Source organism: Dromaius novaehollandiae, chromosome 18, assembly GCF_036370855.1.
Source record: "Dromaius novaehollandiae isolate bDroNov1 chromosome 18, bDroNov1.hap1, whole genome shotgun sequence".
Taxonomy (NCBI): Eukaryota; Metazoa; Chordata; class Aves; order Casuariiformes; family Dromaiidae; genus Dromaius; species Dromaius novaehollandiae.
The window spans coordinates 16,613,685-16,640,901 of NC_088115.1; the positions used below are offsets into that span (position 1 = coordinate 16,613,685).

Consider the following 27,217-nt stretch of genomic DNA (forward strand, 5'->3'; position numbering starts at 1 on the left):
GGGCGTCCGGGCGCGGCCCGAGCCCTCTCCCCGCTCCTCTGAGCCACGCGCGGCCCGTCGGCGCCCCGGGAGGGGGGAGCCCGGAGCCCCGCAGCTGCTGGGAGGGAGCCCGGCGCCTGGCGCGAGGACCGCTGGCCTTTCCCCGGGCCCCCTTGTCCCACGGCAGCCGCGGGGCCGCGAGGCGCCTGAAGCTGCAGGCGCAGCTCGGGGCAGCCTGGGACAAGCTCGCGCCCCTGGTCACCGACGCTCAGCACCGCGACGGGTCTGCCAGTCCTTCAGAGGCACCCGAGGGGGCTCCAGCTACGTTTCGGGGTGGAAAGGAGGCTTTTCAAGTTCTCCAGCCCCCCCCCGCCCTGTGCCCGGGCTGGGACTGTTCCCGCACAGCTGGGTGTCTTGGCTGCAGATAACACCTGGTCACTCGTTACCGAAATGCCAGTACGAGAGCACCGGGTCTGGGATGAGCAGCTACACAGACGTGAGCTCTCCGCCCGAGCTCCGCGACAGATCGGCACAGGCCACCGCCACGCCAGAGCCGCCCGGGGCAGAACAGACCCGCGAGGTTCGCTTGCCCACACCTCCCGGCGTCACAGCAGACGGACTTCACAGCAGAAGCGTTCAACCACCTCCCAGCTCCCTCCCTGCCCTGGTTCGTGTGACTGCCATGCAAATTCTGCTGCAGCTTTAGAGCACAGCAAGCATAAAACCCCAAAACACGGCCTAGCAAAGGTCCCCTCGCACTGTCTAGCTCAACTCTTCACTGAATTCAGCAAAAACCTCCTCACAGGAAAAAAACAAATGGCTTCTGGCTCCACAGTGATCTCTAACCCCTGTGCCAGAACAAATTTAACATTCTCCCAGAGCTGAGGCTGGTCTGCCCAAGGGCAAATACTTTGTTTTCATACCTCCAGTGAACTCTCACTGAATTCTAGCTAGCGCTCCTAGGGAAAAGCTTCTTTTGAAGACGGTTCCATCCAAAGGCCTGGCAGCTTTCTGCTGCCTGGACTCAAGGCCCAGAGAGACGGACACATGACTCTAACATTTTATTAGTGATCAGCAACAGAAGTGTACAACAGAGAGGAAAGAAAAGAACCAGCTTGGAAGGACTGTACAGCACAGTGCAGGGAGCGGCCCGAGACACCCCGCACGGCACCCTGGAATGTAAGAGGCAGAAGAGGGCTCAGCCCAGCACCTAACTTCTCCCAGACCCATCCTCCTCGGGCCCTGTCGCTTCCCAGAGGAGGTGAACACGCTGCATTTCAACCTTAAGAAAAGAGACACGGAATTGCAGCTCACAAGGTAACTCCCTTAGGTGACACCTACGAGACACAACGTGAACTCCGGCAGCAACAGCCAGCAGAGGTCTGAGCACGGTCTACATGTAGAACTGGGTCTCCTGCGTGTCGTGCGACCGGCAGAGCCTTTGGCAACTCCCCGCCGCAACGTTCCCACTCCTCACGCAGAGAAATTCCTCTACTCACCAGGGAAAGCACGAGCACTGCGGGTCCCTTGCTGCTAGCCACTCACCCTCAGCAGATGCTGAGCTGCTGCCGGTTACTGGGGGAAACAAATGATGCACAGTCACAGCTGGAGAAAGGCTTTATCCAGTTAAACCAGAAGCAGCTTTGTGTCTGGTATTTGTGCAGATGCAGCAGCAGAGAAGAGTCAGCACAGGGAATCTTATAGCACAGGACACAGTCAGCATCTCCAGCGGCAGTCACACTGACAGCCTAACATCCCTAACCAACAGCTCACAAGGGGAACCGTGAGTGCTGCGTCCTTTTCCCCGGGAAGGTGGTTCTCTCCAGTCTGTAAAGCAGCCCACGCCACGAACTGAAGGGCTGTTCTGAAACGCAGACTCCAGCCAGGACAGCAGAACCTGGAACGGGGCAGAGGGGGCCTGGGGAGCTGCTCCACTTCCCATCTACTAAAAGCCAGAAATGGCAGAAGGTAAAAGCACATCAACATATTAAAACATTAGTTAGAATTAAAACCATTTTCTCTTTTGTCAAATCTCCTCTTGGGAAAGGGAACAGGGGCTGATTAATGGAGGAAAAACTAGGCAGCAGGATCCCAACTCGTTCCGTCTGTATAATCAGTGCAAGAGCTAGGACAGACGAGGGTGGGATAATATCCTGTGCATGACAGCAGCAGTGTCCTTGTTCTGGGGTCCTCTCTGGAAAAGCTCTTTGCTCCTCCAGAGGAGGTGAGGCTGCAGCATTTTGCAACCCATACATCAGTTCCCTGCTGGCCTAGTGCTTCTCTTCTTCCAGTTTCTTCATGGCCTCCAACACAGCCAGCTCTTTTGCTTCCTTCTTCTGGTTCCTAGCTTCAAACTCCAGCCTGCAAGAATCAGGAAACTGCATGAGATTCTCATCCATCTATATCTCTAGGAGACTACAACCAGCCCAGAACAGGGGAGCAACTGCCTTCTCCCATGCTGCTTTGTTCCAAGAGTATTTCAGAAACCTCACCATTAACCCCCACACGTCTCTTCTAGAGCCGGCACTCAGCCCAATTCCATGACTGCTATGATCACTCCAGAAGTCAGAGATTCCCACACTGTACAAACACTGCTTATTTCCCCCTCTGCAGAAGATGTTGCTATACTATGCTTAGTCCATCTTGGGACAGGCCACTTAGTGCTGCAATATCAAATTCAATTTTACAACTGGCCTGAGCCAAAGTCACTGAAGGTGAAGGTCTCAGGCCTAAAAGAGCAAAGCTCTGAGTGTAACGGAATGCTGCATCCCCAAGAATATAGCAAGGAAATTTTATCGTCAATAAAGAGGGAGGAAAAATAATAAAATACATGCAGTGAAGGACATTCTGACACAGTACAGCATAGCTATTCCTTTTCCTGTATAGGCCAGTAAATCCACATCTAAGCAGCCCGCCCAAAGTTTCAAAACAAAGCTGTGGAAGAAGGAGGACCTGTCCCCCGATTCCCTCTCTTCTATGCCTTTAGGCAACTCTTTTCCTTCCTGTTCGATCCTGTTAATTAGTCCTCAGACAAGCTACACTGAACAGCACGTGACAGAACCGGGAGATGAAAAAAGCCAACCTGTTCTTGATGATTCTTTGCACAATCAAGTCTGTGGTGAGATTGCTGCCACTGTCCACCAGCTGGAAAATACCACGTCTCTTCGGTTCCTGGGAAAAAACACAGTGGGCTCAGCTGGGAAAAACATGCAGGACCTCTGGATTTACAGCTCAGTAAAAGAAAGCTGAGCAGAAGTCACGGCAGGTCCTGTGGGCACCCAGCCAGGCACGACACAAAGTGATCTCCTAGGAAGCAGAATAAATCACTGCCAAAAGCAGAGCTTCACATATATGGAAACTGAGCAAGGCTGCCTAGGGCTGGCACAGAGTAAAGATTAGAGGATTTCTCACTCTGCCATGAAGGCATTAGAAACAGGCAAAACAAAACAGTGACTAATAGAATGGAGCCGCTGTGAACAATTTAGAGGCTCTGCTCCAAGTATCTACCTCGGGGAAGGGTGAAAAACAGAATCACCTGCCAAGGACTTGCTTGGATAGCATCCACTGCAGTACTGATTCTCAGCTCGGGAACATGACCAAAGACATGCTGTATCTAACACAGACGGGGACAAAGGCAGAGAGCAGGAAGCATAGATGAGAGCAGCTGGCAGCTTACCTCATACGGATCAGAACCATCCTTGTCTGGCACCACCTCAGTCATCCCATGGCACACAAGCGTTACCTAGAAGGGTGCACAAAGTCACTGACATTATCATGTTCCCTTCGAAAGATGAAAGGAACTTTCCCCACCACTGCCCTCACTGGAGATCAGCAAAGCCAACCCTCATGTACTAGGCTTGGTGACACGACCCAAGCTCCCTGTAATCATGCCGAGCAGGACAATCTCTCTTCTACACCCCTGTGTTTTCCTGCACCACCTCAGCTCCCTCAGCACATCAATGACCAACACCTTCATGAACATCTATCTATATACAGAGACTCTCACCTTGAAGTGATCCAGCAGATCAGAAGTGACGGCATAGGGAGCTCCAATCACCACTTCTGAGACGTACTAGAAGAGAAACCAGGTAAAGTGTCCAGATTCACAAAAACAGAACCCAGTCTGTCTCCTAAACATACTTGAGCAGCTCATCTGGTTATGGATTTAGGAACTCAAATAAGGGAACTGGAAAGCGAGTTTACCTTCCAGTACTTGTCACACAGCACCTTTTTCTTCCACTACAAAATACACCTTCTGGTAATGTGTACACAGCAAATCCAAAGATTAATTGCTCAGGGCAATCATTTCTGGGGATCCCTACATTTGTTTGCCAGGAATTTTCTCCCCTGGTGCAAAAAGGTGGATACCTTTCTGCAGGAACACAGTTGTCTTTAACGTAGTGCAGAGCAGCACTCTGCAAAGAATTCTGCCTTTTTGTCGCCAGTGGAAGAGAGGCGAAAGGGTTCCACACCTCAGGTTAGCCAGGATGAGCCCAGCGACTCCTCACAGGAGCAACCAGGACCTCTGGTAGCCAAAGTGATCAGTCTGACTTGGCCTTCTCAGTGCACATTAAAGAACTCGTGCAAGACTGTTGGCTACTAAGTGGACAACACCAACTCCCAGGCAATTTCCGGAAGAGTGCAGGAGTGACAGAGTTGTAGACACTTACCCTACAGGCTAAGACGCTGAGTGTTCTTTCGTGGATGTTCATGATGGGATAGTTCTTCCCTTTGTAACGGTTTACTTCCTACGGCAAAGCACCAGCCACCATTAGAAGGGACACAAAGCAACCCCTTCCACCTCCCTTTCTCCCAACACTGCAATCCTGTGTTGGCCAATACATCCCTCTCCTTGGCTTCTAGAGCACAGCATGCTTATTTCAGAAAGAGGAGATGCCAGACTGCTCTGTCAGTGAGGTAATGTGGCCACGGGAGCCAACACTTTGGCAATGTCACATTCAGACCTGGTCAAAGTGCAGCCCAGCAATGATGTAGGGTCTTTCTGCCAGCTGGTGAACCTTCTCCAGGAAATCCACATGCCCAATATCTGCAGACCTGTTTAAGGAACTGAAGCTGAAAGGGAGAGTGAGGGAGAAGGAAACAAATGCACTGGGAAACCACAGTGGGAGACAGGAAACCCAAGGTTTTATTTTTATATCTCTTGCTGCCTGTGTGCTAGAAACGGTTGCTTCCTTCCTCCTCTGGTTCCACAGGTTCTGGGCAAAAGTCAGTCATCTTTTTAGCTTCAGCTTACATAGTTTCAGTGCTGCCTTTGTCCAAAATTTCTACCCATTTCAGGCGCTCTGGCACAATGCCTCAAAGACTGTCTTGGGGAGGAAGCGTCTACTCCGAAAGCCCTGCACTTTCTAAACAGCAGTCACTTGATCTGTGACAGCCAGTCCTCAAGAGGGATTAGAGTATGATCTTAGAGCATCCAACCATTTTCTCTCCTGAAGTCCTCCAACAGCCAGAAATCCTCTCTACGGAGGACCTGTAGCTCTTTTCTCAGCATCCTGTTACTGGCTAAGAAACTGCCAGTAAGAACTCCTGCCTCCTCCCTCACATACACACCTACAGAAAAAAAAAAGAAGAGGCAAATATCCTAATCCAGTGCCTAAAAGCATGAGAATATCGGACAAGCAGACCAGCACTACTCTCTTGACAAAACAGTCAAGGATACGGAACAGGTCAAAGGCTCCAGCCACGTAGATTATAGTGTCTCCTGGCTGTGGTTCCTTCCCAGATGCAAACTGGATTATCTTCTGAGATGTCTGCAGGAACTGTGAGACTCCAGTCCAGGGACTGCGACCTTTTGGCCCCTAGGAAAACAGCAGGTTTCAGGAGGCAATTGGGACAACGCACACACATCCCCCAGAATAAACCTGTAGGCAGGGCTATACCTTAACTTGCTAGAAAGAATCACAACTCTTAGCAGCTTGCACTTCCTACGTTCCTGGCACTAAATATTTGAGCAATCTCACAAACACCCCTTTTCACTTTGTCAGACAATCTAATCATCTGCTAAGCAGGCAGGTAAGAAGATGCTGAGAAGGCTACAGGACAGTCTAGGACTTCCAGGAGAGGCAGGGCTTACTAACTGAACCAGTAGACAACGCACAACCTACCCACATCCTCCTAGGAATATGCGCTCTTTGAGCTGTAGGGCTGCCTACCCATTCACCTGCACAAATCCACGCTAAGCTGATCACTGGAAGGAGATCGCCCAGAGCTCAAGAGTGAGCCGATCCCAGCCCCAGCACGGGTGCAACAGCAGACAGAGTTTTAGCTCCGCCGCGTGGCAATTTTGGAAACAGCCACTGAGTCACCTGCTCCGGCATCTGCTTTGTCCTCCTGACGTTAGCAGCTCTAAAAGACTTAAGAGACTAAAGACAATTCAGCTAACAGCAGGACATGCCACACAAATAGCAGTATATAGAAGGGGGACTCAGCTGACAGGAGTCTTCCAGAGTACTTGGTGCCCAGACATGTTTCCTCACATCCAAGAACCAGAAAACAGGCACGTTAGTGCAACAGACCCCTTAGAGCCTGCTGAAAATAATCTAACATGTAAGAGACCAAAGAGGACGATTCAGCCTGGTCTGCAAGACCAGGAAAACCCAAGTGAGTGAAGAACTTGCTCAAGCTGTAGGTCCAGGGTCTTGTTAAACAGGGACGCCCAGGGAAAGAAAGAGTCCAATAGCTCTTCAGAGGCAGCCCAAGACGTGGGCTGAACACAACTGCAGAGAACCCCAGTAAGAGTGCTCTGCTATTTGAAGACCAGGCATGTGAATTCTGTGCAGAACTGCATGCTAGTCACGTGCCTGCTGCATAAACACCGCCCAGACTCAACGCACAGCACTAAAAGGAGTATCCACAGAGGCTGTCCCTGGGCTGGAAGAGCAGGGAGCTGGATCCCAAGGAAAGTGGCGAAAAAAACAATTTATAGGCAAGCCAGAGAAACTGCAAAGGCTCAATGGGTGCAGCAGGTCTGTGGTGCCACTAAAACAGAGTTCACTCCACCAGTGTGCTGGCCCTGTGCAGCCCCACCTATTTCACTGACTGCAGTAGCTACTTTACAGGGGTGGCAGAGATTTACTGAGGTTACTACTAAGTGTGAAAAAGCCAAGCCTGCAATACAGGCCAGAAAGCACATCTGGAATCCTTCTCACGCCAGGAGTGGAACAACCAGACACTCAAACCCGGAACTCACAAAATTACCTTCCCAAAGTTGTCAGTGTGTTTTCGATAGTCTAGGTCCTCATCCTGCAGGGAGAGCAAAGAATGAAAATGTTTAAGTACACGCATAGCTCAATCAGCCAAAAATATGTTTGCGTGTGGCAGAAGTGCTGGGAAGTCCCTGCTCAGGCTGGACACCATTGATACCTGACACTAAATGCTGATAAGCTAGTTAATATCTAAACCACAGTCACGTCTCAGCATTAGTTAGATGGAACCTGCCCTCATTTGATCCCAGTCTGGCACCGCACAGGGACAGTGGTTCTTGCCCAACCTGCAGAGCTGATAGCGTTGCGCACCTACGTCCCTCCTCAACGAGGCAGGCCACTAAGAAGGCAATGTCCCTCCCTCCTCCAAGGACACGCCACTGGAGACGGGCTCAGATCTCTCTGCAGACCCACTCCTTCACACAAGCAGTTCACTGGATTGTATACCGAGTCAATTCAACTCATTAATCCAGCAGAAAATGACTTTCTTTTTTCTTTGGTTAGATCAGCTTTCTACTGTGTAGTTAGCTGAGCAGACTCAAGAAGGGTCTGATGAGACTCAGAGCCAGTAGTAAGCAAAAAAATGCATCTCAGTGGTAAGAACGGGACTTTTCTATTCTGACAGAAGTGAGGGACTAGATCAATGTGGCTGCACTATGCAATTTCACTCTCAGAGAAGCCACAGGCTTTCCCATAACATTCCTGAAGCCCACAGCAATTATCAGAGATCAGAGCTTTTATTTCCCCACTCCCTGCCAAAGCAGCATGGGATCTACACTGTAATCTCGGTCAGGCTTAAGCAAATGTAAGCAGAGGATTCTGCTGCCACTGCCCATAATCAGCTTGCCAGTTCTCCACACACCCAGACCTAGAAGCACCGCTGCCATTTGGGACAGCAAAAGGGAAGAGCTGGATTATGTCCTAGGCTCCACACTCCCACCACCCACAGCCCTCTGACTCACTATGTTGCTGTGGTGAGCCTTAGTCATGAGCAGCATGCGGCCAACCAGGTCAGTAGTGGACACACCCTGCGTGCGTTTGCATTCCCTGCAGGGAGATAAGCAAGGGATAAAGCAGAAGCTGTGGTAGGAGCGTATGCCTTTTCCTTGCCCCCATTACCACAGGAACGTCTGAGAAATCTGATAAATCCAACCCAGGGAATGGCCTGAGAAAAAAAATCTTCCCACTCTCATCTCTCCATATAGAATATAATATTTGTTTGCTGATCCTCTGCATCTTTTTCACCCCGCAGGAGCAGGTCATATGAGGAAAACCTGCCTTGCGCAGCCTTCCCAACAGAGCTAACTCCCAATGAGGCTTCAAGATGAGAACTGCCATATGCCAGGGACAGGAAGGCCCTGCCGGTCAACTGCCAGCCTGCAACGCTTCCCAGAAGCCAAAACTGCGAGAGCAGCTAAAGCTCTAATACATTACAGCAAATGGAAGTGTGACCTGAAGACAGCTGTGCTTCATCTGAGGTCCTGTCAGGGCAGGAACTCCCAGAAACTCTGCTCAAAACAGGACAAGAAATTAAAGTGGAAACGGGTTACCTGTATCGTCCAGCTGTCTTCACTTCTTCATAGGTATCCTTGCCATCTATCGTTAGTGTGATATCATCTGCAGAGAAGGAAAAGCCTCAGAATCACATCCACACACCGTCCTGCACAAAGGCTACCTTGGAAGTACGGCGATAGCTGAGTATGCCCAGCAAGCATGCCAGACAAGAACTCCCGCAATCTGAATCCCAGCCAACATCTCGCATCCCATGGAAGTGCCAGGGGTTTGCAAAACTTCCCTGACTGTGGAGAAAAGCATATTCCTGGATGCTAAACACCATTAGCCCATCTAGTCCACCATCTTTTAGATAGTCCAGAAAATCTGATCTGGCTGCCTCTGCAGCGAGTCCAACGGCAGACGTGACTGAATTATTGTCTGAGTGGCAACAAACAGCTACCATTAACCTCAGTGTTGAAAAGTAACTTAACCTTATTTTCGCTAGCACTGGTTTCAGCCATTAGCTTATGCTACAACTTTCCCAATTAGTTAAACGATCCTTCAATACCTAGTGCTTTCCTTCAGCGATGGCACTTCTGTAACGACGTCAGTAGACCTTTTGAAGTTACCAATAAGCTAAACAGAGCGGGCTTTGTTTCATCGTAAGACTATGCTCGTACTACAAAGTTAGTTCTGGTTCTTACTTGGGCATGGTTCCTAACTCATCCTACAAAAACACCTCTCACCTGACTTTAGCAATAGTTTCAAATATTCACAAGTGAAAACCTAAGTAGGCTTCCACCTGGCAAAACACCCAGTACACAGTGCAGGCACTGGAAACTCACTAGTACTCACTCTTACATAATTGCTGTGGCATGCTCAGAAAAAGCTGTTAAGTCCTTCTAAAATTCCACACCTTTACCTCAGGGTACACAGCGAAGGCAGGTGGGGAGAACATATTGCTAGTACTGCTCTATGTGCCAAGAGAGAGGCAGAAACACTGGATTTGCTATCTGTCATCTTTTCCCAGTTAAGCTCAGCTATTTCAAAACCTTTCTTTTGCACAAACATGGCCTGGCAAAGCTGCAGCATCTAGGATTATCATCCACGTAGAAGTACTGAATGTTTTGGCAGAGGGGATAAGTGCAGGAAAACTGGAGCGAAGGCCACCAGGGCTTCTCTGTTGTCATAATCTCTTTGAGACTAGTACAGGGTCAGGTACCAAAAACACACTTTCAGTGCAGGCAATTACCATCACGTCTGGTCTCAAACAAGCAATGGTAATGCGGCTCCAAGTGTTAATTCCATAAAAAAGCAAAACGCGTAATAGCAAGTTACAGGCATTATATTTAGGGATAATGTTCCAATACATTAAAAAAACACATTGAAAGTTAACAAGGAATTTGATAACCATCCTGTCAGGTGAAAAAGCACTTCTATCTTATGGAAGAGTAATGACTTAATGTGTATTAATATATAATATTTAATGAAATACTTGAACTATTGCTAGCAGGGAGCTGGGATCAAATGAAGAGAAGTGAGACGAGCACAAAGACTACTCCTAATTAAATTAACAAAGTACCTTCAGCGGGGTAGAGAGAAGGGGCTGAAGCTGAATGAACCCAAGAAGCAGCCCAGGGAAAGGGACAGGGTAGGAAAACAAGAATGTTTCCTCAGAACAGTTTCTCTTCAGTGACTGTAAACTGAAAGATGTTCATATAAGAACTAGGCCTCAGACCACACAGTCAGCTAAGCACTTATCCAGCTTATCAGCTGGAGAAAGAGAAAGAAGCCCTTCATATCTGATCTCATCTCAGGATAAGTAGATATAAACACGATTGTATTTCTGTACTCTTGCCTTTATAACGCTGTTTTCCACTGTTAAATAACTATTTACAAATCCTTGCTTGTGCCAGTGGCAATCTCAGGATAGCTGTCAGACAACACACCTCATCTTTGTAACCAAAAGGGATGCCTGAAACCAGGGGAGCTGAGCTGACCACGCTTACCGTGCCTGTCGTGCAAACACACTTCCCCAGAATACCAAGCAGCAGTAGCTGCCCTGACCAGCGCAGGTGTTGGCAAGACAGAAGTCTGTGCAAATGAGGCATCTGCTGATCGTCAGCGCCAGCCAGAACACTCCTTGGCGCGCAGCAAGAGAAGCAAGCGCACGCAAGGCCCAGAGGCGCTGCGGCAATACACGTGTCACCTCAGAACACCACTCACCACCGTGCACGCAGAAGTCACAGTTATATTTGTCCAAGGTTTCCAGTGTGGTGACGTAGGGAGCTCCTGGTGCAATCTCATCCACCCACTTGATGGCTTGCACCATTTTGTACCTCTCCTCCTGCGTAAAGACAGGGGGGCCCTTGTGCTTGGCAATCTCCTCTGGGTGAGAAACAGAAAATCTCAATTAGAAATACACACCACAGCTATGGGCACTTTCACCCACAGGAGCCTTACTCGGTTCACAGGCAGGTGAGCTTCACTGGAAGGACGGCCCTGGAATTAACTTTGAAGACAAAAGAAAATGGTGACTCCTTGTAACCAGATGTGTCTTAGGGAGGAGATCACCTGGGCTTCCTGGCAGTCCCCAAAGAGGAAATTCCCTTTTTATCAGTATCTTCGTGCTACACTTGGTTCATGTTAGCAAATATGCACCAAAAATAAAATCAATCTGAAATCCATCTTCATATGCAAGAACAAATTCCCAGTACGCGTACTTTCACATGGGCTTGAAACACGTTTTCTCCACACTGAAATGTGATTTGGGATATCACTTCTGCAGTTTGCGCCAGGATAACAGCATGGATTTTTAACTGATTGAATTCTTTTCATAATACACATCACCCCTGCAAAGAACCTTGCAAACTCTGCACTATCTATGCAGCACTGAGGAAAGAGCGAAAAGGATAACTCCACTCCCTTACCCAGGGAAGATACACTTTTCTTTTGGCAGTTGCTGCTCCTTGAGATGTGGAAAGGAATCTGCTCTGTACCAGGATCTTCGCTGCCCCAGGGCTAACGTTGCTGGGTGATTCTAGAGGTAGCGTGAGGTGAAAAGCTGAGAAAACCTCTTACCGTCCGTGTGGACTCCAACAATCAGATAATCTCCCATGGCCCGAGCCTGGCGCAGCTGGTTTGAGTGGCCATAGTGCACCATGTCATAGCTGGAAAGGCAAAGGCCCGCGTGAGCCGGGGCGCGGGGAAGCAGGCTGCCGCGGCCTCGCGGGCGACGTCCCCGCGGAGCCGAAGGTCTCGCCGCTATCTGTTACTGCCAGCGGTGACTAACGTGTTTACGGCTAGTTAATCGGGGGAACCAGGGCCGCGCGCCGTCACGCCGCGATGAACTTGTTCCGGGAAGGGGACCCAGCGCCCGAGCGCAGCCCCGGTCGCACCACGGCTCCGGGAGCCAAAGGGCACCGGCGGCACCGGCACGGGGCTCCAGCGTTGCCGGCTCCAGCGCCACCGGCAGGGGCTGGGCGGTCTCCCCCCACCGCGGTGCAGCAGCAGAGCGGCGGGGCCGTTTCAGCCCCGGGCGGATCCCGGTCCCCGCCGCCGCCGGGGAAGGGCACCCGGGACGGCCGCGGCTCCCCGGGGCTCCCCGGCCCGGCCCGGCCCGCGCCCCGCCGCGGCGGTCACAGACGAGCCGGAGGCGGCAGCTCAGCGAACTCCGTTTATTGCCGGCCGCGCCGCCACTCACCATCCGTCGCACCAGACGCGCACGGGCCGGTGCCCCGCGCCGCCCGCCGCCGCCCCGCCGCCCGCCGCCGCGCCGTTCCGCAGCATGGCCGCGCCGCTGTCAGCGGCGGTGCCGCCGCGCCCCGCCCCCGCCCGCGCCCCGCCCCGCCCCGCCGCCATCCCGGGGCGCGTCACCGCCGCGGCCCCGCCCCCGGGCCCCGCCGCCATCCCGGGCCCCGCGTCACCGCGGCGGCGCCGCCCCCGGGCGCCCCGCCGCCATCCCGCGCCGGGCCCCGCCGCCGCCGTCAGTTGCTCTTCCTGCGCCGGGCGCCCTTGCTGCAGCCGCGGCCCAGCCAGCCCCCGGGCCGGGCGGGCGGCGGCTCCTCCCGCGGCGCCGCGGCCGACGGCGGATCCGCGCCGCGCGGGGGGGCCACCGGCTTCCGCGAGTGGGTGCCTTCCTCGCCGGGGCGCAGCGGCTCCGCCAGCGCGAAGATGGGGTCCCGCGCCCTGCCGGAGACGGGGGGGTCAGCACAGCGCGGCCCGGCCGCACCGTGGCACGGCCGCCCCACGGCCACCCCACGGCACGGCCGCCGCCCCACGGCCACCCCACGGCACGGCCGCCGCCCCACGGCCGGCCGCCCCCCTCACTCACCGGTCGTAGCTCGGGATCTCCAGCCCGAGCTCCTCCATCAGCAGCCTCATGACGTCGTCGCACCTGCCGTGCAGCTTCAGGGCGGCCAGGTCGTCCTTCGGGGTCCACTGGAGGGGCAACACGAAACCCGCCGCTGCGGGGATCCCCAGGCGCGGCCCGGCCTGGCCTGGCCGCCCCGCGCTGCTGCTGGGCCGTCCCCGCAGGCCTGGACAGGGAGCTGCTGCCCGGCCTCTGGCCCACACCCTGGGCCCCACGCTCTCCGGGGCAGGCAGCCTCAGCGGTCGCCCGTATAGCACACACCAAAACCGCTTTTGACCAAACCTTCAGACCCAGTTCAGAAAAGGCTCTCACCTGGAGGTTCACAATATATAATTTTGGACGACGAGTTGGTGGCTTGCTCATGCACCAAAGGCGTGGATATTTTTTCAAAACCTGCCACAAAATAGAGATCATCAGTATAGCCAAAGGCAAATGTAACTATGAACCGTTATCAGCGAGAGGAAAAGGAATGTATTACCAGGAGGGGAAAGAGGGAGGAAGAGAGACTATCACAGTTGGTGGGCGAATCCTGACACCAGAGTTTATAGTTGTCTGTTTGGGAGGAGACTGCTCAGCACCAAGGTGTCTCACCAAGAGGGAATGCTGCTAACAATCTTCACCGAGTCTCTAAAGTTACCTTTAAGCTGGAACCCAGACAAAGAATCACATCTGCTTTGCTTGCAGCTTCTGTTGCTGCTTCCCAGTTCAGGGGCTGTCTCAACGTCCCCTTCTCCCCAAAGTGGACGATTGTGTCTCTCAACTGTGCCCCACACTTGTGGCACATCCTGCCAGTATGATGCCTGTGCAGGGCTGTGCGTTCTGTCACATCAAATACTCGCACATACTCTCTGTTGGGTGTACAGGAAGTGCAGACCTGGTACAGGAAAAAAGAAAAAAAAATGTTACTTCCTTAGCATCTAGCCATTTGAAGGCCAGGAGCTAGTTACTCCTCTCAGAGGAAAAACACTTTTTAAGGACAATAAATTGAAAGCAGTAGAAAGGATCATCATGGATCAGATGCTAACTGGGAAAAGTTTTTAAAAAGCTCAACTATCAAGTGAAGTTACAGGAAGCAGGTTGGCTATACTATAGGAGGGATTTCAGGAAAGGTCTGAACAAGAGTTGTCAGAAGCGGAAGCCTCTTGCAAATACAGAGAAAAAGCTACTGAATTGTACAGAGTGCTGTTTTGGAGCTTGCTAACTAATTCACCTGGAAAAAAAGATGATCTGAAGAAGAAGGGAACTAAACAGAGACTAGCCATGTTACTAATTCTTCTTGAGCTAGGGAGAGAGATAAATAGCTTGCTTTATCTCCTTGTGAGGCCACTAAACAATAAATTTATCCTGCTCTGGCTACTCACCTCTATATACATGTTTCCATGGAGCTCAGATATTGCTGTTCGGGGTAACCCACTCCGCAAGTGCAGCCCATCACAGTTTTGAGACACCACATGCTGCACCTTGAAGAGAATAAAACACTGAGCTAACACACAACAGAACTGTGCAAGTACTACTCAAATGAGGGTGACAGGTACATCTCAATATACAGCACTTAGCCCAGTACATCAGAGCAGAACCAACAGAAGAACAGCACAGAGAAAAGAGATTTATGAAAGCTAAGTGAAAAGACTCCTACCACTGAATATAGCTCTACTAGGTCTGGATGATCTTGTGGCTGTGCCCCCAAACCAGCCTCACTAGGAGGCAAATACAAAGTATTGTAGAAAAGGCACCAGGGGGAAAACTGCCAGAGCTACAGCCTGGAGCCAGTCTAATAAGACTCAGTTGTATAGGAGCACAAGTGCTTTTTCCTGTATGGGCGTGTAGCCACCTGAGTAAGAACAATGATTAGGTAATCTCGTGGAAAGCTTTTTTCTGTGTTGGGTTTCATTTCATTCAGACCAGGGCAGGGGAGCACAAGTGGGATACTGAAAAATCTTACCAGATTGTGCTTGTGTAGGCAGGCAATGCTCATATGGGTGAGTGTGGGCTCTGCCTCACTCAGATCTGTAGTCCTGGCAAGAAAGCGGGGGGGAAGAGTAGGAACTGTTATTAATCTCTCTTTCAGTTTCAGCTTTGTGCTTGACAGCTCAGAATTTGTCTCCTGAGAGGCTGCAGAACTGTCGCTCCAGGAAAGAGGAAAGAAGTGTGGTAAAGTCACCTCCATACCTGATGCTCCTGCCCTTCTGCAGTAATGTCCATATGCCATTAGGGCCTCTGTAGTCTGGGATTGAAGCTGCCTGTGTTATCAGGAGAGATGAAACAAGGCCTGACGCAAAGGTTCATACCTTTTGTCCAACCTCAGTCTTACAAACACATCAACCTTGTCTCAATGAGGACAACCGGGTACCTCAGTCACTGGTACTTTTTCGTTCACTCCAAGCTTTCCAGAGCAGTGGTTCCCTCATCGCAGGGTAACCATCTTTTTGTATGTTTTACCTCTTTTCTTATCTTACAGCCCTAGCATCTTCACCTCCAGTATTTATTTTATCCAACTTTATCATTATGAAATCCCCCCAGAATTCTCTCTCTTTTCCTCAGTGCTTTTAATTTCTCTATACAAAACTCAGTTCTTGAACCTTTCCTTATTTTCACTAGACTCGGTGACTTCTGGTAGCTTGTACACAATGTTCTTTAGCAAACACGTTTATGACATTAGCACTCATACACCCTGCCCAGAATCGTGCTCCAAATCAGCAGAGACTAAGGAAAAAAAAAAGATGATGTTCCTGTCTCAGAGTTCAGGGAAAGATGGCATATGACACATTACAAGAGGCAGCACCAGAATTCCAGTCTCACAACAGGCGCCACAGAAAACAGCCATTTTTTAAACATCATTCATAATTTTTAATTAATAATAGCTATTTCTATTTGTCCATTGACATAGCATTAATTAGCTAACTTGGTTTAGGCTTCACACCAAAAGTAGTTGAAGAAAGATTGGAATGAAGTAAGACTAGCGATCCTCTTGTTTAAGTGCGTTCTTCCCGCTATCATACAGCTTATACAGCCTTAAAATCTTCTGGGCAACAGGTACAACCCCAAGACGCAAACTAGCAAATGTCTTAACCATGGGTTGCAGTTTAACAGTTTGAATATAGCATCCCAGGCTCATAGCATACATCAGATGACCATTTAGGAACTAGGAAAAAAATCCATTCAACATTGCAATACTCCTGAAGGAGCTCCCAAAGCTCCAGCCACTCACCCCCAAAGAATCCTACCGTACTGATCCCTGCTCCTGTGTAGATAACAAGGTGCTTGGCACTCCGGACAGCGGCAGCCAGCTCAGTAGCCTTTCTCTTTAACTCCTCTGGTTCGTCGCACACCTAGAAAACACAACTGAGCAAGTTCACGTGATTCTGAGGTACCGTGTATCGCTGAAACCGAAAAAACAGATAGCTCCCTAGAAGTTTCAGTATTAGCCTAGCCTACAGAAAAAGCTGCGCATAAACGTTGTCTGAAGCTGTTTCTAAATTAAGGAACGTGGGTGTTGTCCACGTTATCTGCGAAAGATCAGGGGAAAGTCTTCTGGATAGCAACACGCACAGATCCATCCCCAAAGAGACGCGGCCGCACAGCACACGCTCGAAAGTAAACGCGTTTTGGAAAACGTACAAGTGCGGCAGCCACGAGAAGGGCAGAGGGAGGAGGCCGGGACCTCGCTGCCGCCGGGGTAACGTGGCGCCTCACCCCGGCCCCGAGCCGCCGCGGCAGCCGCCTGGCGGCCCCGGCCCGCGCCCGGCGCCTCTCCCCGGCCGCGACCCGGCGCCGCGGCGGGCGACACGGCAGCCGCCGGGGGGGAGGGGGGGGCCGAGGCCGCCGCCGGGGCCGCCGCCGCGCGCCGCCTACCTCCTCCTGCCGCCGGCGCAGGCGCTCCCGCCGCTTGCGGCGCCGCTCCAGCTCGCGGACGACGTCGTCGCTCTCGCTCAGCACCTGGCACTCCTCGGGGCTCCGCTCCGCCGGCGGCTTCCGCCAGATGCGGGACACCTGCCGGCACACGCAGGCCGTCACGGGGCGCGGGCGGCGGCGGCGCGGCCCGGCCCGGCGGCGCGGGGCGCGGCGCACCTGCCTCCGCCGGTCCAGCTGCTCCTCCTGCTGAAGCAGCTCCGCGCGCGCCGCCGCCTTCCGCTCCGAGCGGCTCAGGCTGCCGCCGGCCGCCATCGCCCCGGAAGTGCCCCGCTTCCGCTTCCGCCACCGGCCGCCAGCACTTCCGCCCTGCGGCGAGAGCGGCCCAAAGCCTTCCGGCGCCACCGCCCCTTCCGTGGCGCGGCGGGAGCCTCCCCCCCCCCCCCGCCCCGCCCCGCCCCAGGAAGCGCCAGGCCGGGCCTCTTTAAAAGATGTTTATTGGTCATATACAAAATAAAGAAAGCTCATATCGACAAACATACACTATGTACAGAAATAAATAACGCCCGGCGGGCCGCCCCGGCGCCCGGCAGCGACAATAACTTAGCAATAAATAGGGGGGGGCCGGGGCGGGCCGCGGGGCGCCGCTGCTGCGGGCGGGGCAGCTCCCCTCGCGGCCCGGCGGCGTCGCCCGGCGCCCCGGCCTCCCTCCCCGCCCCGCCGCCCGGGCCGAGCTGCTCCGAGCGGGCGACGCGGGCGCCAACACCCCCTCCGCTGCGCCGGGGCTGCGGGGCTGCAGGCCGCCTGCGCGGGGGGACAGCGGCCGAGCCAGGCCCCGCGGGACGCCGGCCCGGCCGCGGGCACCCGCAGCAGCCCCCGTGCTGCAGCCCGAGGGCGATGCCCACCAAGGTTGCATAATCCAGGAGATAACTGTACACAATTCACCACAACATACACAAACCCCCGTGCGCCGGGGGGGCACACTCCGTGGGTTTGCTTTGCAGCCAGGCTGGGAGCAGAGCCCCCCCCAACCGCTGCGTCAGAAAGGTACCAGGAAAGGGGAAAGGAAACACAACACCCTTCACAGCAGGAAACCAAACGAACAGCACCTTAGGAACAAGAACTGTCACACTCCGGAACGCTATACACGAGAGATCAGAGCGGCGGGTTGGGGCAGGGATCGCCCCGCGCAGGCGCGCGGACCGGCTGGCGCGGGGACGGGGTCCCCTTGAGCACGACGGGAGTCCCTGGACACGGCAGAAATACATTAGTCGGATTCCAATACTCCACTGAGAACAAAACCAAGAACTACACACTAGCATGGGGGAGCAGAGCTTGCAGGGGACTGGGTCCCCCCCGGCATCCCCAAGACAGAGCGCTTCACGAGCAGGGAAACATCTCACCTGCGGCCAGACAGAGCCTGAACCCAAGCGAAAAGCAGCCCGGCACCCAGCGGAGCCCGTTCCTCACACAAGCACCCGCGGCACTGGCTTTGCACCACGTCTCCTCCGGGACACGACGTCCTCACTGAACACACTCCAAGCAAGCTGGGACCACGAACGAGCGGGCACAGCAGACGGACGGAGAACGGCCGAGCTGACGTCTGGTGGTCAGTGCCACCGTCCGCTCCGTCTGTCCTCCCGGCTCACGGCCTCGCTCTAGAGCGGCGCAGCCACTTACGGCAAAGCGGTCGTCGTCCGGGAGGCAGAAAAGGACCGGGCCCTTTGGTGCACGGTACAACGGAAGCGAGTTCACCACAGCTGTCGGACTTGCCCGCCAGAGCCCGCACTGCTGCGGGGCCCTCCTCACACCCAAGTCTCCAGCACCTGCCGCTCAGCCCCAGCCTGTCCCGCACAAACCTCGGCAGCGGCCCCCCCGCCGCGGTCGGAGCACTGGGTGGAATCGGAACGGCGCTCTCGAGGGGTTACCGATTCAGGCCAGCTCCGCAGGGACAGCGTTGGGATTTACGCCCACGGCCAACCGGAGGATTCTGCGCTTTGGAACTTCCCATCCCTTCCAGGCACCACGTGAGCAGCTGGAAGACAAAGATCCGTAATTCCCAGGTGTCAGGGCCCAGAAAGCTGTGCCGAGCGCTGCTCAGTGCCTCGCCCGTCTGGCGAATGGCTGGGAAGCAGCATGTCGAACGCCTCAGCTCAGAGAGGAGGGAACCCACAAGCTGGAAGGGGGAAGCCTGGAGGAGACACTCTGATGCTCTCCTCGTTCAGGAAATCCACTGGGAAAAGCAACCCAAACACTTCTCCCAACACTCACAATCAGTGAAGACCTCCCCTTCCAGCAGGAAATCCCCACTGATCACCTACTCCTCCTCCTGCCACGCTGTGCCTTTCATCAGGTTTACCTTCTCAGCCACTAGTGAACTCCTTTGCCCAGAGAAGAGCAGTGTAAGTTCAGCTATGCAACAACCACATCACCAAAAAACATCGAGCATGGCAAACCATGCCTCCCCCACAAGACTGCAGCTTCACTTGTGCCATCCTTATCTGTCCCCGGTGCTCGAGACCTTCAGCAGACAAGAAATCATCACATGGACTTCAGCCCCATGTCCTGCTTCTCTAAAACAACTCAGTAATGAGCTCAAACCTTTGGGGAGGTGGAGGAGGAGGGGGTTCAAAGTGTTTGTGGAAATGGAGCCCGACCACTAATAGCTTCTCAGCTGTGTCACACAGCTGTAGTCTAAGCACTCTCCAACACACACAGCCAGAAGCTGCACCAGGAAAGAAAGCAACCATGCCACAGCTTAATTTTCAGTAATATGCAGACACTCAGCACAAGAGACTCCAGTTTCAGGACTGGTGCAGGTCCAGAGCTGCCCAAATAGGCAGGCAGACTTGCCTCTCTTGTCAGAGGAGCCACAGGAGCAACACAAGTTCTGACCACAACTGAACCCAGAGTTAAATCCCATCAGTCTCCTCCTAAACTCAGAAAATTCTCCCTTGCATCAACTCTACCAGCTTTGTTGGAGGAGTGAGAGAGCAGTTCTGCTGGCAATATTCTTCCCCCTTCAGGTAACCGAGTTACCCAATGTTGGCTGGTTACAAGAGGCTTAAGCTGTTTGTGCAAAAGGAATAGCTGCAACATCCAGGCAGGGAAACAGACTTCCTGCAACGTGCCTGTGCAGAAAAAAAACCATTTTCTGGACAGGCCTGACTACTCAGTTGCACTAGCCATTCATTTTGGTCTTTATGGAAAACAGCAACTTTGCCTGAATGCCAGAAACCCTCTGGAGACTTAGGAGAGCTCCCAAGTCCGTCTCTTGATTGAACCCAGGGAAAACAACGGAAGCATGAAAACGACACCACATGGCAAAGGCAGCCACTGGCACCACCACGTTACAGCGCCACGCGAGAGCTCAGAGAGCACAGACAGCGCAACACAAGGGGATGCAACGGAAGCCAGCAAGGTCGAGAATAAGTCACTTTTGGTACAATTGCAAAAAGATATCAAACAGGACTTGCCTCTTTTTTTGTCTTTTTCTAAGTTTTATAAATAAAGTCTGATAACTCTTTATAAAAACTAACCTCAGAGCCACAAACAGTTTGCGGGAGGTTCATGAGAAACTTTAAAATTATTTATTTATTAACTTTTAACTAGCAAAGTCTCTGAGAATATTTCCCCATATATATGGTCAAATATTCTCGCCCTCTCAGATAAAAAAAGCTGACTATAAATACGCTCTCTCTTCTGTCTGATTTTACTTTTAAACTTAGATAATTTAATAACTCTTAAAATGATGTTTCTCTCTTTAAATAAAGGGCTCTTTAACCACATAAACTGGTTGTGTAAACCATCACACTAGAGACACTTGATATCCTCCAAACACGGGAACAACTAGTGATTTTGGTCTTGTTCAGTGCAACACATTAGGCACAAAACCGGCCTGCAGTCAACACGGTACCTTCCCTCCCTCCCCCGGGGTGCCGGGCCCCACGCAAGGGCCCTGTCCTGGCTCCTTCCCCGCCGCTGGAGCAGAGGCAGCAGGGCACTACGGCATCTCCTTTCCACCACTGCTAGCTTGCACGGTTAACGCCGAGGAAGTCTGAAGGAAACCCACTGCTAGGGCACAGAGGCACACCTAGAAACGAATACAAAATCGATTACACAGAACACCCCAACTGCAACTACTGGTACCAAATGAGACAAAAAGCAGCAGGTTCAGGCACCCGGCATGCAGGCACCGAGATACACCACCTGGAAGTGTAATGAAATAAAGCCTTTGGGAGGTGACTAGAAATTAGGGTTCCCAACCTCCAGGAAGAAAGCCTCCCTCTAGATCCGCCTCCCCGAGCCCTTCCCCACCGAGAAGCGCGACGGGCTCACGCGCCACGGCTTCGGCCACGCTGCACAGACCCTCCTTGGCTGGAGCGCCAGGTCTCGCGGTCTGTCCCACGGGCACTGGAGGGCTGCAGACCCCTGGGCGGGAGGTACTGTCTGCACGGGACAAGGGACGCATCACCACTGCTCACATCGATCTGAACACAACAAAATAAAACCGGAGTGATCAGCAGGCCAGTCCTGGGCCAAGTGGAAGGAACCCGGACCCATGTGGGGAGGGTTTGTGCTTTGGGGATTCCAGGCTGGTTTTGTGCCTAATTGCCCTGCACAGACAAGCTCAGGCAACACTCGCTTCACTAAGACCGGGCGTCCGTTTTGGATTTCACTATTGTGATGACACTAGTAGTAGCAACCTTGCCAGGGACGAGGGGCCCCATGCTGGAGGTGAGCGGCCCCCGCACGGGGGTCACGGGGCTCCGGGCCACGGTTCTGGCGAAGTTCTGGAGCGCCTCGTATTTGGAGCGGAGAGCATCGAGTTCCATTTTCATGCTGGCGTTCTCGGAGGCCAGCTTCTCCACCTCCTGCTGCAGCTCTGCCTTCTGCTTCTCCAGTTCCTCCTTCTGGGTTACGCGCTTGACCCTGCAGCTGGCTGCGTAGCCCCGGTTCTTCAGCGTGCGCCGACGCTGCTTCAGCTGGATGATCTCCTCCTTCGACAGGCCCCGTAGATGCTGGTTCAGCTCCCGCACAGACATGGTCACCAGCTCCTCGTCTGTCAAGCTGGTCCCATTCTCGCCTGGCTCCCGCTTCACCTGGAGGGACGAACACAGGGATTCCTGAAGGCTGGAGCAGGCGCAGCTCCGCTGCCCGCGCCCCTTCCCTCCGCCCTTTACCTTCAAGGCCTTGTTTCCTTTGTTGGGGGTCGTCATAACACGACAGCCGCGTCAGTCAGCTCCTGGAGGGGAGGGAAGGAGAGGGAGGAAGGTCAGAGCGGCTCCTCGAGGTGGAGCCGAGCCCGGCAGCGGTGCCCTTCGCCAGCGCACATCCCCGCGGCCGCCCCAGGCAGCGCCCGGCCGAGGCAGACGCACGGGCAGCCGGCTCTGTCCTTGAGCAGGAGCTGCTGCCGCTCATCCGTCCTTCCACACCCCTATTCCCACGGAGACTTGTGGCAACGCTGCTTTTCGCTTGGGGTGGGGGAAATTAAAACACTGGGAGGAGTCAGAATACACGGAAGCCACGTTTTTAAAAATAGCCTGGCAGGCAGCAGGCTCGGTCCAGCGCACGGCTGCTCCGAGCCAGTCACGCTGACTCAGCAGGTCGGCGGCCTCGGGGCCTCCGGCTCCCGGCCTCATCCCCGCGGCTCCCAAGCGCAGCGAGCCCGGCCGCTCCCACGCCCCCTCTGAAGTGCCCGGGCATAGCCCGGGACCGGGAACCCCGGGGAAAGTCCGACCGGATCCCAGACGCTCCCCGGGACCCAAACCGGTGCGGTTTAGAAGACGTGACCCAGGGCGAGCTGCGCGGGGGAAGCCTCCGCCTCCGCACCGCACCGCGCTGAGCACCCTGCGGACAGCAGACACCGCTGCTGGCTCGTTCCCGTCCAGACTCTTCCTGCCTGCCCAGAACGCCAGCACGCTCAGGGTAAAGTCGAAGTTCTGACCCAACCCTCCCGGCAGGAGCAGAAGGACGACCTGACCCCGCAGCACAGGCATCAGGCACGCTGCATTCCCGTCACAAATTCGGGCCGACACCTCGGCAGCCCTCGCCTCTCCCACTCAGATCTCTTGAAAAGAGAAAGCCCCTACCAGTCTCTGGCAATACCAGGGCACAGAATCACTTTTTCCCCTCCCTTATCTTCAGAGCCAAGCTTTGCCGCCTAAGAAAACAAAGATTAAGGGAGGCCAAAGCAGAGGAGAGCAGACCCCTTCGCTGCCAGGGAGGACAGCATTTCAGAACCGAGGAGAGCAATTCCCAGGCCTGTTTTGCAGTGAATCACACCCAAACCCTGCCTCTGTCTCCAGATGCCTCCTCCCTGCAGGCTTTAGGTCAGGATGTTACTCTGCAGCCCAATGAATTGAATCCTCTCCAATGTCATTCAACAGACAAAACAGTGTCTCAAACGACCAGAACTGCAGGCTTCCTTAGGCAATGCCAGGATTCCTGTCCGCATCCAGCCCACAAGCACCTTCACACTTGCGGTCTCCTCGGCGCCAAACAGTCAACAACAAAAATGAGTTCTCCCGCCGTAGCGGGAACACCCGCGGAAGACTGTCGCGGAGCCAGTGACTGGCAGAGCACAGGGCAGCAGGCCCAGCGCGTGAGACCACACCCTGACCAGCTGCCCCTCAGGGCCAGGCATGGACACTCCCTCGCCTACAGCATCTAGCTGCTGCCCGGCAGGAGCTGCTCAAGGTTAGCACAGCTGAGACAAGGAAACAGTGCTAGCAGATTTAAGGGGTCCTTAGGGACAACGAGCCGAGTCCTGCCCGTGAGTCCCGCCTGGGCGTCCGACCCGTGTGTCCGACCGGTGCCTCCGGCAGCCTCCCATCGGTGACCCCCCGCGCGCTTCCCGGGGCTCCCCGTGCAGTCTGCAGCGTAGGTCCTTTATTAAACCCGTCCTGTTTAACCCCTTACGAGCCTTGAGTCTCTCTTTCCACCAGTATCCAGCCCTCTTTTGCCCACCTTGCAGTCACACCCACGCAGCCACTACTTTGCTCGCTAAATGCAAGCGGCACGGATAGAGGGCTATAGCCAAGGACCACACACGCAAGTCAGCAAATAGGAAATTATGCTCTTCCGGCAGCTGTGGCTCAGGCTCTCTGCAATGCACCTACCACCGTCTGTTAGAGGTGAAAGGGGTTAGCGTTCTCCAGGACACCTAGCAGACAGGTAAAATTCTGACGTTCCCGAAGCTCGGAGCCTGCTGGGAGGCAGGCTATTTATACCCAGAGGACGATGCTCCTTCCAGTGAGGTGTCTGCTACAACCTGACAGTGCCGGTGCAAAAAGGTCACTTTGCCGGCCAGGGAGGCTAGCTGCAAGACAGCAGGCTAGCACAGGACGGGCGGCACACGTGCCATTGCTTCATAAAAACCATTTTTTCCCTTTTTCTCATACCCTTGCATTTCTTTCCTCAGTTCCTACTTGGCAAACAACATGGCTGCTGGAAAAGGGGTAGGAGAAAAGGATTAACTGGGGAGACCAACGTCACCCCAGCAGCACCTCTCCGCACCGTCCCCTGCTGAGCGCAGGGAGCAGAGGGCAGGAACGGTCGGGGACCAGAGAAGTTTGCTCGCCTTGTGGCTTTAACCAGCGCTCAGCTGCCTGGCAAGCACCCAAACTTCCCTCATCGCAGCGGAGCCGGGAACAAACAAACAAGGCCGCAGCGCCAGGCAGCCCCGGGAGGGGATCTCCGCGGGGCGGACGGCGCGCGAGCAGCAGCAGCGCTCGCAGAGCCGGGACCTCACAAAGGCGCCGTGGCACCACCACCGCTGCTACAGCTACAGAAACCCGCGGAAGAAAATCCCCAGGAACAGGTTAACGTGGGGGAAGGAAACTGGATGTTCAAATTTTGGGCCAAACCTGCTCAGCAAAACCCCCGGGTTGTCTGAATGAAGGAGGCTGCCAGGAAGAGGCCTTCTAACGAAGCACTTCCCAAACCCACACCCAAACTGCTTCCAGACCCAGCCGCTGCTTTTGGAAGAGCCGGGGCAGACGGGAACCAGGAGGAGTCGGTAGCTGGGAGACATCCAACGCACTGCAAGAAGCCAAACGGGGACGGAGGCAACAACGGACCAGTGGACGAGAGAAGAGACTGGTCCCAGTCCCCGACAACAGTAATTCAACCTTTTTTGTATTTTAAGAGTCAGGCATTTTTCGGCCTGAAGAATCCAGCTTTTGGCCCAACGTCCAGCCCCGTCCTCAGTCCAGCGCAAGCCTCCCAGAACAGCCTCCAACGCTGCAGCAAGACCCTGGCTGACAGCACCTGGGCATCTCACCTCTCCTTGCCCCCAGCCCCCTTTCCAAAGGGATCAGGGATGGAGGCAAACCAGCACACAAGTCCAGCGGTAGAATGGGAAGAACGACCTGGACACAAGTTGCTGGCTATTTTCTGGCCTTGCTCAAAGGATCAGAGATTGAACTATTTGGCAGCTCGCTCAGAGGACACCCAGAGAATTGGCGTCAAGACAGAGACCAAGCTGGGTCTAACTCTCCAGACTGCTGATTCTCAGCTTTCGATAGCTTCCCGAAGAAAGATCACACTGAAAAGTGCCAAATGCGACGACTGCAATGAAGAAAATGCAGCCTCAACACATTTCCCCAGAGCTCGAAAGGCCTGAACTCAGCACAAGCACAGCCAATTCCCTCCTCAGCCCAGGAGCAGCACGGCAGAGCTGACGGCAGCGCGCACGATTCGGCGCAGGCCCCATTCCCCACATTCCTGGTTCGCAGAACCGCCGGAGCCCCGTGTAAACACGGTGACGTCACCGCCCCGGCGCAGGGCAGCCCGGAGAGGCTCCGGGGAGGAGGCCCGTCCGCCGGGACGCGGAGGCGGGGGAAGGCGCCGCGCGCTACGAGAGGCTCCGCGGCACGAAGCGGAGCGGAGCACGGCTTGCTGGCAGCTCCCGGGCGCGCGGCAGGAAAGCGCTCTCTGCCCGCGCAGGTTTTGAGCGAGTTGACACAGTTGTCCCGGAAATCCAAACAAATCCGTTATTTTCCCTGATTACACACAGAGTCAGGACAGTCTGTCTCCAGGGCATCCCCGTTTTTCCCTTGGGAGTCCGGGGTGAACTTGCATCCTGAACACTTTCACGGTAATTATTCAAAGAACCTGCCCACACGTCCAGCTCTAACTTCGGTTACACGGATAACGAAGCAGCCCGTTCTCAGGGATCCCTTCCCCTGTCCTGGCAGCGCCTTCCTCTAGCCACGCTGCTGTGCACTCAAACATCCCTAATTCCGGACAGTCAGAGGCAGGAGCCATCCCCGGCTCTAAGAAGCAGGAACCTTCCCCGCCAGCGCACGCCTGGGTCAGAGGGCAGCAAGAAGCCCCCCGACGCCCGGGTCCCGCAGCCTCGAGGCGCTCTGCCCCCGCGAGCGGGGGGACTCCCGAGCTCCGGAGCAGCCCCCGGCGCCGCGCGGGCAGCCTGGCCCAGGCCACCGGCCCCGGCCCCAGCTCCGGCCCCCTCCTCGCGCCCGCGGGGGGTCTGGGGGCCCGGGGCACGCGGGCGGGAACCCGGGGCCACGCTGCCGCGGGCTGCCCGGCCGCCTGGGCCCGCGCAGCTGCCCCGAGCGCGGCACCGACGGGACCGCCCGGCCCGGCCCGCGGGACACGGGCTCCTCCCTGGGCCGGGCCGGGCCGAGCCGCGGGGCAGCGCCCGGAGGGAGCCCGAGAAGGGGCGGGGGAGCGGGGGAGCGCGGCGCCGCCGCCGCCCGGGGGCCGCGTGGGGCGAGGCGAGGCGAGGCGAGGCGAGGCCGCGCGCGGCGGGCAGCGGCGACACCCCCGGCCGCCGGGGCGGGGCGGGAGGGGGCGCCGGGGCCGAGGCCGGGGCGGGCCGGGCCCGCAGGCCCGCTGGCCCCGCGCACCTGTTGCGCGGCCTCGCGGCGGGGCCGGGCCGGGCGGGCCGCGAGCCCGGGGCGGCGGCGGCGGCCGCGGCCCCGGCGCCCCCCGCCATGAGTCAGCGGCAGCCCCGCGGCGCGGGGCCCCGGCCCGGCCCGCCCCCGGGGACCGGCCCGCCGCCCCGCCCCGCCCGGTGCCGGGCCGCTCCCGCCGCCCGCCGCCCGGCCGCGCTCACCTCCTCGCGGTGCCGCCGGGGCCGGAGCCGGGGCCGGGGCCGGGCGGGAGGTGGCGCTGGGAGGGACCGGGACGCCGCGAGCCGCCGCCGCCGCCGCCGCTCACGGACGCGTCACGTGATGTTTGGGTCACGTGGCTCCATTCATGAAGCGCCCGGCGCGGCCGCCCGAGCCTTAAGGGGGAGGCGCGCTCGTGTCGGAGGCGACCGCGAGGGGGCGGG

At 55.3% G+C, this 27,217-nt stretch overlaps 3 protein-coding genes across 7 annotated transcripts; all 3 read right to left on the minus strand.

Moving 5' to 3' along the window:
* Window positions 1-1,030: 1,030 nt before the first annotated feature.
* Window positions 1,031-12,572, minus strand: PCYT2 (phosphate cytidylyltransferase 2, ethanolamine). Of its 2 annotated transcripts, XM_064522933.1 has the most exons (13): window positions 12,400-12,572; window positions 11,778-11,866; window positions 10,923-11,084; window positions 8,753-8,819; window positions 8,165-8,249; window positions 7,198-7,242; window positions 5,660-5,798; window positions 4,944-5,026; window positions 4,650-4,727; window positions 3,986-4,051; window positions 3,656-3,721; window positions 3,062-3,150; window positions 1,031-2,340 (listed from the first exon to the last, which is right to left on the minus strand). In XM_064522933.1, exons 1-13 carry the CDS (start codon window positions 12,555-12,557, stop codon window positions 2,250-2,252), a joined length of 1,218 nt encoding a protein of 405 aa, XP_064379003.1. In that variant the 5' UTR covers window positions 12,558-12,572; the 3' UTR covers window positions 1,031-2,249. The 2 variants fall into 2 exon arrangements, with proteins under 2 accessions (XP_064379003.1, XP_064379004.1); XM_064522934.1 differs by lacking the exons at window positions 11,778-11,866; window positions 12,400-12,572 and adding an exon at window positions 11,627-11,758.
* A 545-nt stretch (window positions 12,573-13,117) lies between these two features.
* Window positions 13,118-17,299, minus strand: SIRT7 (sirtuin 7). Its single transcript, XM_064522935.1, has 10 exons — window positions 17,137-17,299; window positions 16,921-17,058; window positions 16,293-16,397; window positions 15,238-15,308; window positions 15,011-15,083; window positions 14,430-14,528; window positions 13,706-13,942; window positions 13,547-13,620; window positions 13,381-13,461; window positions 13,118-13,136 (listed from the first exon to the last, which is right to left on the minus strand). The coding sequence occupies exons 1-9, from the start codon at window positions 17,230-17,232 to the stop codon at window positions 13,455-13,457; spliced, it is 900 nt and encodes a 299-aa protein (XP_064379005.1). The 5' UTR covers window positions 17,233-17,299; the 3' UTR covers window positions 13,118-13,136; window positions 13,381-13,454.
* A 98-nt stretch (window positions 17,300-17,397) lies between these two features.
* MAFG (MAF bZIP transcription factor G) lies at window positions 17,398-27,175 on the minus strand. Of its 4 annotated transcripts, none has more exons than XM_064522936.1 (4): window positions 26,999-27,175; window positions 22,101-22,162; window positions 21,624-22,019; window positions 17,398-21,010 (listed from the first exon to the last, which is right to left on the minus strand). In XM_064522936.1, the coding sequence occupies exons 2-4, from the start codon at window positions 22,134-22,136 to the stop codon at window positions 20,921-20,923; spliced, it is 522 nt and encodes a 173-aa protein (XP_064379006.1). In that variant the 5' UTR covers window positions 22,137-22,162; window positions 26,999-27,175; the 3' UTR covers window positions 17,398-20,920. The 4 variants fall into 4 exon arrangements, with proteins under 4 accessions (XP_064379006.1, XP_064379008.1, XP_064379009.1 ...); XM_064522938.1 differs by lacking the exon at window positions 26,999-27,175 and adding an exon at window positions 22,296-26,380; XM_064522939.1 differs by having other exon boundaries at window positions 17,398-22,019; window positions 26,999-27,163.
* Between the last annotated feature and the right edge of the window lie 42 nt (window positions 27,176-27,217).

Excerpts from the sequence above, each read along its gene's own strand:
- SIRT7 (XM_064522935.1), bottom strand. The coding sequence starts at position 17,232 with ATGGCGGCCGGCGGCAGCCTGAGCCGCTCGGAGCGGAAGGCGGCGGCG. Across the intron at positions 15,309-16,292 it reads CAGGAGCAGGGATCAGTACG|GCAGCTTCAATCCCAGACTA; the intron begins GTAGGATTCTTT and ends CTGATAACACAG. Across the intron at positions 15,084-15,237 it reads CAGAAGGGCAGGAGCATCAG|GACTACAGATCTGAGTGAGG; the intron begins GTATGGAGGTGA and ends CTTTCTTGCCAG.
- PCYT2 (XM_064522933.1), bottom strand. The coding sequence starts at position 12,557 with ATGGCGGCGGGGCGGGGCGGGGCGCGGGCGGGGGCGGGGCGCGGCGGC. Across the intron at positions 4,728-4,943 it reads CTGGGCTGCACTTTGACCAG|GAAGTAAACCGTTACAAAGG; the intron begins GTCTGAATGTGA and ends GCTTTGCCGTAG. Across the intron at positions 2,341-3,061 it reads CAAAGAATCATCAAGAACAG|GCTGGAGTTTGAAGCTAGGA; the intron begins GTTGGCTTTTTT and ends TGATTCTTGCAG.
- MAFG (XM_064522936.1), bottom strand. The coding sequence starts at position 22,136 with ATGACGACCCCCAACAAAGGAAACAAGGCCTTGAAG. Across the intron at positions 22,020-22,100 it reads AAGGAAACAAGGCCTTGAAG|GTGAAGCGGGAGCCAGGCGA; the intron begins GTAAAGGGCGGA and ends TCGTCCCTCCAG. Across the intron at positions 21,011-21,623 it reads GGCCCCTCGTCCCTGGCAAG|GTGTGCCTCTGTGCCCTAGC; the intron begins GTTGCTACTACT and ends ATTCGTTTCTAG.